The 9929-nt window shown below is 32.4% G+C and overlaps 1 protein-coding gene across 2 annotated transcripts in view; it reads left to right on the forward strand.

The window, feature by feature from the left end:
• Positions 1 to 9929, forward strand: part of DACH1 (dachshund family transcription factor 1) — a 425922-nt gene that overhangs the window by 305659 nt on the left and 110334 nt on the right. For both annotated transcript variants that reach the window (XM_035003251.1, XM_035003250.1), the window contains exon 6: positions 2131 to 2265. In XM_035003251.1, the coding sequence (XP_034859142.1) occupies positions 2131 to 2265 (135 nt within the window). The remainder of the gene's footprint in view (positions 1 to 2130; positions 2266 to 9929) is intronic.

The following is a 9929-nucleotide window of genomic DNA, read 5'->3' on the forward strand; positions in this document are numbered from 1 at the left end:
AAACATATTTCCTTAATTTTGTAAGAGATTTATAACTGTGCATTAATAAAAGTGAATATAACCATTCCCAAACCAATGACATTTTCTGGGGCTTGTAAATCTTGGCTCCCACTACCTCAAGCCATCTTTCATATAAAATATTTTTTTGTATGCTCATATGCCATGCTGACACTAGAATCAGAAATTTCATGATGCATATTGGTTTCATTTCTAATGCTTTTATAAGATGTCATCATTGAAAAGCCACTGTCCTTCTAGAGAAAGAAAAATATTTTTTTATGACGCTTAAGTGGAAATTATGGGCAGATAGGGTACAATTTGAAAGAATTTTGTCATATATTCATGTTTTAAATTAATCATTGTATTCTTTTTTATTCTTGATAGAACAAAGGAGAAATTTTTACATGCTTGGACTACCATGATTGTCCAAGTAGAAATACATACACATGCACACAAATGCATGCATACACACACACATTTATGTAAATACATGTTCACATATATGCATATTTTTAATGTTTTTTTTTAACTAGACCAACACAGACATTTCAAAAATAATACAAAGAATTCTTTCACACTGATCACTCAGATTCACCCAATCATCGATGTGTCTGAAAGAGATATCTTGATAAAGGCATAATGGCACCTTAATGCCCCTATCGTGGACATGGACATCATGCTCCTTTACCTCAAATACATCATTGTTTATCTTCTCGAAACAAGGAATTTCTCTTATGTAACCATAGAACAATGATCAAAATCAGGAAATTAAGATTATTACAGTACTCTTTTCTAAACTATAAATCTTTTTCAAATTTCACCAACTTTCCTACTAACATATTTTTTTAAAATTTTTTTCTTACTAATATTTTTAATAGCAAAAGATTTTTCTTTACTAGTCCAAAAGCCAATCCAGGATCACATATTACAATTACTTGTCATATTCCTTTAGTCTCTTTTAATCTGGAACAGTTCCTTGGTCTTTTTTGTCTTTCAGTATCTTGACATTTTTTTTTTCAAAGAATATAGGCCATTTATTTTGTAGAATTTCCTTTAGATTGGATGTTTTGGTTTTCCCATGATTAGACTTGAATTATGAATTTTTGGCAGGAATCACAGAGGCATGATAGTGTGTCCTTCTCAGTGCATCCTTCTAAGAGACATGATATTTCTCAATACTTGTCATAACTATCTCTTGGTTAAGGTGGTGAATACAAGATTTCTCCACTGTAAAGTTACTCTTTTTTTAAACCTTTGTAAATGATAAGTGATAATAATAAGTCTTGTGAGGAGATATATTAAGACTATACAAATATTATATTTTTCATCAAACTTCCATTCCACTCCTTTTAGAATCATCTTTTGAAGATACTTCCCTCACACGATTATTGCTATGGTGATTTCCAAATGATAATTCCTAATATATTCTTATGATATTTTCAAAAAAATCTCTTTTTTCCAGAGAAGATAAGTTTTTATGGAATGAGTACTCACCCAGTTTTTTGCACAAAACCAAACTTTCTTGGGCAATTTATTAAGAAATTTATTGCTTGGATTTTGAAAATCATAAGGGTGTTTTGTCATCTACTTTATTATTTCAATAGTGACACGTTACTGTTAATAATTCAAGAAAGCAATTATTGTTTTTATTCATTCAACCATTCAATAGATACTAATTGGGCACTTGTATTTTCAAGTCTGAGTTCAAATTCAATTTTTAAAGAGGTACTTTGGTATCTGTGAAACCTTGTGTTTTATTGACTAGAATAGAATAAGAATATTAAAACAGTTATATTAGCCCCTTAACTTGTTGAAAGTTAACAACTTTTAGTGGTTGTAGTGGTATGGCCATTCAAAAGTATTCCAGATATATATAAAAATATATATATTATTTGTGAAATAAAAACAAGATAAAATGTTTTCAATTCCAGTATTTTTCTGCTTATCTTTAAGAATTATCATAGTTATCAATTCTCAGTTTTCTTAGAGATAGATTACAATACTGTGAGACCATTCATTACACCATTATATTTTATTTTATTTTTTTAGTCCAAATGAGTTTAATTAATTTGTTTGAACATTGTGTGTTATGGTGTTTTTGTCTTTGTTCTTTTGTTTTGGGCTTGACAGCTGTCCATCAGAATGGGTTATCCATGAACCAGATGCTGATGGGTTTATCACCAAACGTACTCCCTGGGCCCAAAGAGGGAGATTTGGCTGGTCATGATATGGGACATGAATCGAAAAGGATGCATATTGAAAAAGGTAATATATGGTTACATGGCCTTGTTTCTCCTGTTCAACATGTTAACTAGATTTTAATCACAGAATGAGGTATACTTCTACCTCACAAAAGATGGCATATAAACATTGTAAAAACCTACAATATTAGGTAAAACTTAAGCCTTTTCAGCAAAAAAGAAGTGTGAATGAAGATCTGCTGCTTTTCCTTATACAACAGGTAGGTGATAATTTACTTTCCAATTATTAAAAAAGTGGACAATTGTTTGTTTTAATTGTTATCACTGAGTTTCTAAAGACCTACTGTTTGTCTTTCTCAATGCCTTTAGGGCCAAATGTCATTTTTATGTACCTGATAGAGCTACAACAATATATGAAGGATTATTATTAATATTTTTGGATTAAAATCTACATGGTCATCAGACCAATCAGGAAATAGAAGCGAATCTAACCAAATAATGTACCAGTTGTTGTTTCAAAATTACACGTAACAAATAAAGCCCAGCTGGTGGGAAGCTGAAAGTTTCCTATTTGTATTTCATTTGTATCAGCCTAACCCATTTTCACAGGCATATATTGATATTTTCATGCCCTATTTCATAAAGTAGTTTCATGAAGAAATTTAAGTATTATTTTGGTATGCATGTTAAAAATTTGTACTAGTAGATGCAAATTTATGTTTGCAAATAGTAAGGTTGGATTGTGAATATAGGAACCCTTCCAAATCTTTTTCATCTTAATTTAATATTTTTAAATTTTATTAATATAGACTGGGTACTTTGACTATCTTTTTTAACATGAATACCAAATAATCAGTGTTATGAAAAGGATTAATTCTTTGGAAAGCATAATTACACAAAAAGTACAACTAGCTGTCAAAAAGGAAAATAAATAAAATTGGATATTTAATAATTAATGAAGCAGAAAGAAATGACTGGAGGAAGACAAAGTTAAGGTGGGGCAAATTTTTTTCCCCAAAAAACTCAGGATACTTATATAAAACCTTTTCCCATTCAACATAAAAACAGACATGCAGAGCCCTTGGGGAGAAAGAATATTTCTACAAATTAGATTATCTGCATTATGGAATGTCAGTGAGAAAATGATAATCTTTTCTTGGTGTTAATATGTCAAAATCTAAGAATAATTGAGAGCAGCATTAAGGCAACTTTCTAATTTTTTTATTTTGAAACTTGATATCAAATGCTATTACTAAACTATATGCAATGCATCAGTGAGCCAGATGGTATCTAAATACTTAATTCTAGTTTTTTCACAAGCTGTTCTTCAACAATGACTAAAAATATTATATATATTGTCCTTTACATATATTTTGACATATACCTTTTATATTTGATCAAAACCTATTTGTAGGGGCGCCTGGGTAGCTCAGTCGTTACGTGTCTGCCTTTGGCTCAGGTCATGATCCCAGGGTCCTGGTATCGAGCCCCACATTGGGCTCCCTGCTTGGCGGGAAGCCTGTTTCTTCCTCTCCCACTCCCCCTGCTTGTGTTCCCTCTCTCGCTGTGTCTCTCTGTCAAATAAATAAATAAAATCTTTTTTTTAATTTTTTTTTTAAAGATTTTATTTATTTGAGACAGAGAGAATGAGAGAGAGAGATCAATTGAGAGGGGGGAGGGTCAGAGGCAGAAGCAGGCTCCCTGCCAAGCAGGGAGCCCGATGCGGGACTCGATTCAGAGACTCCAGGATCATGACCTGAGCCGAAGGCAGTCGCTTAACCAACTGAGCCACCCAGGCGCCCAATAAATAAAATCTTTAAAAACAAACAAACAAACAAGAATTCATTGTATAGGTTAAGCAGCCATTCTCCATCAAGGTTCTGCTAAGAATAAAGCCCTAGAAGAAAATAATGCAAGTGACTCATTTCTCAATTTTCCCATGGATACTACATAGATGGTTTCACTTAGAATGCATAAGGGCGAAGTTAATTTATGACATACAATGATGTCAGGATATTAGGGCTTAATTCTCTTGTAGCACCTAGCGGAGAAGAGCTGGGAGTAAAATGTAAAAGCTCAAAGATCGTGGTGAGAACACCACCAAAGGCATGATCAATAACATAATTGGAATGAGTTCCATTGGAATTTGGGATAGATAGTTTGTACAACCTGATGCTTCAATTTGAGTTTACCTACTATTTTGCTATTAATTTTTTCATGGGTTCTGTCTATCCATTTATCTATTTTTTAATTATTATTACAATTTTGCCACCATGGAGGCTTTCCTGAATTATCATACTAGGTTGTTTGAGGGGACCTACTTCTGTTTTTCCCATATACCTGCTCCAAAAATCTTCACTACAGTATTTGCCTTGTTGTTTGGAAGTTATATCTCCATTGGTCTACTCCCAGTACTGGACTGTGAACTCCTTGGAGTCATCTGTGTACTTCATTTGCTTTAAACAGACTAAGCAATCTGTGAATACATACTGATCTGGGCTGAATCATTAGGAGATTCTAAGAGACAGTGAAAGAAATCTAAAACAAGTAAAAGATTGCATTCTTTAAGGACTAATAGGTAGGCAAAAGGTGGAATTATATAACTTTTAGAAGGTACATTTACATGAAATAGTAGGATGTTCTGACAATGAGTATACACAAAAACTTTCTGTATCACTAGTGGTACTTCTCATCATATCGAAGTTTTTAAAATGATTTTGCTGTCAGAATAAAGACCTTGACTATAGGGGTGCCTGGGTGGCTCAGTCATTAAGCGTCTGCCTCCGGCTCAGGTCATGATCTCAGGGTCCTGGGATCGAGCCCCACATTGGGCTCCCTGCTCGGCGGGAAGCCTGCTTCTCCTTCTCCCACTCCCCCTGCCTGTGTTCCCTCTCTCGCTGTGTCTCTCTCTGTCAAATAAATAAAAAAATCTTTAAAAAAAAGACCTTGACTATATGCCAATGGTTTTGCAATATGTTAATGTATATTTTATAAGGGAAAATAAATTTTTATTTTAATATTCTTCCTAGGAATATAAAACTACCATTGAATGCATGATTTCCAATATAGTTACGTAATCCTAGAAATTGTGATATTGATACTAATTACAGTAAGTGTTTTGTTATATGTTGCTCTTTCTTTTATACACCCTCTCTTTTATCTATTTTTCAGCATACTGAATTAACAGTAAATATTCATGGCTTTCTAGATTGATAGAGTCTACTAAATTAAAAATTGTTTTCTTTCATGACTGCATTTATCATGTGCCTCATACTGGCCCTGCAACTTTCTTACTACACATATCTGTATTAAATCAAGTGACTTAATTTAGAGACATTTGTAGAGAAATTAATTATATGTTTGTGTCATTTTAGGCTCAAACTTCTTATATGTAATTTGCTGCTTACCACTTTAAATCATTCAAATGATAATAATTCTTTAGAAAACATGGATTTTAAAAATAGATACTAAAATTAATTTGTATGCTAAGAATCACTGTGGTCTAAAATCTTAATCATCAATAACTTTTAAGTATTTTTAAATCTTCTTAATGTTAAAAAGCTATTAACTCCACCCCATTAGAATACTTAAGCCACCATTAGCTGAAGGCATTCTAATTCAGAAGTACTAACTGCTGAGGAAATTCACTCTCTGTTTTTAAAAATAAAAACGCTGGTAGGTTTTTGAAACTCAGAAGAGTTTAAGGCACATTCAAAATGTAAATTTGAAAACTGAGTTAGTATATTATGAAGGAATAGACATAATATCATATAAGTCATCCCAAGTTTAAGGAGCAATGCTTTTAATATTAAAAACTTTGACTAAGGGCGCCTGGGTGGCTCAGTCATTAAGCATCTGCCTTCGGCTCAGGTCATAATCCCAGGGTCCCGGGATCAAGCCCTTCTCAGCAGGGAGTCTGCTTCTCCCTCTCTCCCTCCCCCTGCTTGTGTTCCCTCTCTGGCTGTGTCTCTCTGTGTCACTAAATAAAATCTTAAAAAAAAAAAAAAAAAAGAAACTTAAAAACAAAAACAAAAACAAAAAAACTTTGACTGAAATAAGGGCTTTGTCAAAGATAGGTGCTAAGGAAAACTGTGGTACAGCTCAAAGCTTCAAAACCAATTTTATGTCTTTAAACTTTTATAAACAGATTCCAAGTTCTTTAGAGCTCTCTGGACTTTAAAACCATTTCTGATCTTTTCCCTCAGTCTGAATTTGGTGAAATAGGCAGTAATAATTGACATTTGAGTTATATAAATAGACTCACTGTTCCTTTATGCGGCACCTTTCTCTTTATTCCCTGCATATTTGTCCACTGCTGCTAATTTACAATATTTCTCATGTATAATTTGTTTCTTGGTGTTTCTTAAATTGCTGCTTTTTTCAACACATTTTTGAGCATGTTTTACACCTTTGTGTTGTTCCATAGGCACATTTTTTGTTATTATGGAATTTATCTAATTTTTAATTTACCAAAAATTAAATATACAATACAGATAAGCTTACAGTATCAGCTTTTTCCAATTATAGAAAACTTAGGTGTGTCTAGTTGAACTAACTATGAAATACCTAATTTATGCTAATGAATTTCAGTCTTGGACTAAGTATACTGAAATGACATAATCAATGGATAAATATTTACTGATTGCCAGATATGTGAAATAAACCATATGAAATGCAAAAATGTTTCCTTTTTCTGTCCCTTTCTCTTTTTCTCTCACTCTTTTTGCTGTATTTTTTTTTTCTTAATACGTATCCTAATTTTCCCTATAGTTGAGCATTTTCCCTTTGTTTTCATAAAAAATATGAAAACTTTCTTTCATTGGTGACTCCTGCCATTTTAGAAGCAGAAATAATTTACGAAGCAGCAAGAAATACAGGGGATTTGCTTCAGGCCATAAAACATTTCTTTTGTGGCATATTCTGTTTGGTTGGCAGTGCTCATGATTTCCAATGGTTAACATACTTGTATAAAAGGTTTCTTTTTGGTACTCTGAATTTGAGGACAGGGCACTAAAGACAATAAAGTAGTTCATAGCCTGGCCATATTGGGGTTTCCTCTCATTAATGTTTTATTCTTAGCCTCCAACCTTGTGGACTATTTTCCTCCAAAACATCTTTTTGAATGACTATGTCATCGCTTTTCTCAAGCTTGTGGAAATAATTTTTTGAAGTATATTTCCTTGTGCACATTTCTCAATGTTTAAAAATTCTAATTTTACTTGAATTAGGATTGAGTCTTCAAGAATGGCCTTCTTTTAAATTCTAGATCGACATTACACAAATTAATTAATAGTAAATTTTATTTTGTTATAACACGTATATCACAAATCTTAACCTGTTAGTTTTTCATGTGACTATATAGATGTGTATAGAGTAAAAGCCCCCCTTTTTTTTTAGAGAAACATGTATTTTGATTATGTTAACACACATATAGGGCCATGAGTATTTTCATTTTAAAATTCTCTAACAATGTAACTTTTCCTTCACTTTTATTCTTAAGATATAATTTCTCTTGGCATATCTCAAAGTCTTTTATAAAATATTCTCCCTAAATACTTACTAATGTGACTTTACTCTTCATTTTCCAAGTCTGTGAAATAAAGGTATTAAATTTAATGCAGATACTTTAATTCTGTGATTCGTAACACTAGACAACAAATTTCTCTGAATTCCAGAGCTCTTTCTTAAGCAGATGGCAGATTTCACATGCAAAGTCACAGCTCAGGTGAAACTTTATGAAGGCACTGGTTTATTATTTTATGAATTATAATTTGAGAAGCAGAGTTTGCAGTAACACTTCAATGACAACTTAAGAAAATTCTTACCATGAGAACCCCATGACATACCTGTATGGTGGGCAATTGGTATAAAACGGGTTTTAATGTTTATTTTTTCCCCATGCACCTTGCTGACCATCTTGTCACACTGAACTTTCAGGTTTCTCAAACATCTTCTGTCCTTTCCCAGATGATCCAGTTTCTTTCTTTACCTGGGATATAAATGCCTCCTACTCATTAGTGCTCAGCCCCAAACTCTTCTGGGCAAAAGCTCTGTCTTCTCATCATCTTTGTATACCTAGCACAGAGTCTGCCATTAGTAGGTACAATAAATTTCTTTTCAGGGTCAAATGAGATAATACATGTCTGGAGTGCTTGACCTACATAAATATTCCCTGAAATTATTAGTAATATCAAATTAGAGAATGGGTATGTGGCTTGATTTGATAGATGCGAAAACATACACGTTGTGAATCACTGAATTAGAATATTATGTTTATAATCCATAATATCACAGTTTTCATGACTTATGGTTGATCCTAAATAGGAATACTGAAACCACAGTGTTTTAGAGAATGTTTTGACTTCATATGACAACACTGTAATATGCACAGTTTTGGAAGGGAAAAAGTAGTAAAGTAACAATGTTAGTTATTTTTTATATCAATGATTGTGAAGGTAATTGCCCAAATAAATTTTTATGACATTAAAGAGTTTTAACTCATTCAAATCAATTTATTGACCCTGAATTTATTCGATAAATGTGTTGAGGAGAAACAAATATGTGTGGCATGTAAGGCATAGGAGATAATGGTTTTTACATATAGATGGGCCACCATCGAATAGGTCCCAAATCAGATGAAATCCTCTGATGGGCAAGAATTTCATCTTTGAACCATTCACACATGCCACTTATAAAGTAGACTATCTTAATTCTACCTAGGGTTAAATTTACATTTTCCAGGAACTTACTTTATATAATTTATATGGATATCATTAAAAGAAATAGAGCCATTTATTGATACAGAAGACCTCTGTGGCTTCACCAAGACATGTGTAACTTTAGGTTTTGGTAACTGTTTTGGATACTTAGGACGTTGAATCATGCTAATATTTCCTGATGATTTTCACGAACTATATGTGAAAAAGATTAGAGGGTGTCTAGTCTTGGATACATTATATGTAATAATATATATTTGTTGTAGTTTTGCTTGTAGTCAGATAAAATGTCTTTTCCTCATGGAAAATCCATAACGGGCTATTAATTATTCCACTTATTCTGCTTTATTTTCTTGAGTCCTTTTGATAGGCATGGAATGACTCACTTCCTCACTGTTTAAGAAATATTTTTACATAGTTATGCTGATAGCTAATATTTTATAACATTAAAAGGGAAGTAGAAAGTAAATTACTAGTAGATTATTAACATACTAGTTCCACATATAAATTTGCTTCATGTAATGATTTATTTATGAATCATTATAAATGCCTTTATTTCCTTCATTTAAGTAGTGTATTGGCTTAATGAATTGATTATTTCTAATTTTTTATTCTGCAATTTATTCTCATATTGCCTAAACCTTGGTTTTCTAGTTTTTCTGAAGTTTCTGAAGCTAGTTTCAGATCGAACTAGCAAAGTTTAACTAGTTTCAGGTTGAAATTTTACATAGACTGGTATGGAAGTGATCTAAAGGGGATGTGTACCTTCTTCTATGTGTCTGTTTGAAAATTTACTCCAAATTGAAACTTCATTTTGGAAATATTTTAGCTTACAATCCAATATTCCTTAGAGGAGCTGAAACTAGTTTTATTTTGCACATTTTTACTCTGTAAATGGACAGGTACATATTTTTTCTTAAAGAACTATTAAAATATTTCCCTTTCTTCCCTGATTAGACATATGTAGAAATGTACCCAAAAGAAGTCATTGGCAGAGCACATACCCTCCCCA

This window comes from Mirounga leonina, unplaced genomic scaffold (assembly GCF_011800145.1).
Source record: "Mirounga leonina isolate KUSES-001 unplaced genomic scaffold, KU_Mleo_1.0 Mir_127, whole genome shotgun sequence".
Taxonomy (NCBI): Eukaryota; Metazoa; Chordata; class Mammalia; order Carnivora; family Phocidae; genus Mirounga; species Mirounga leonina.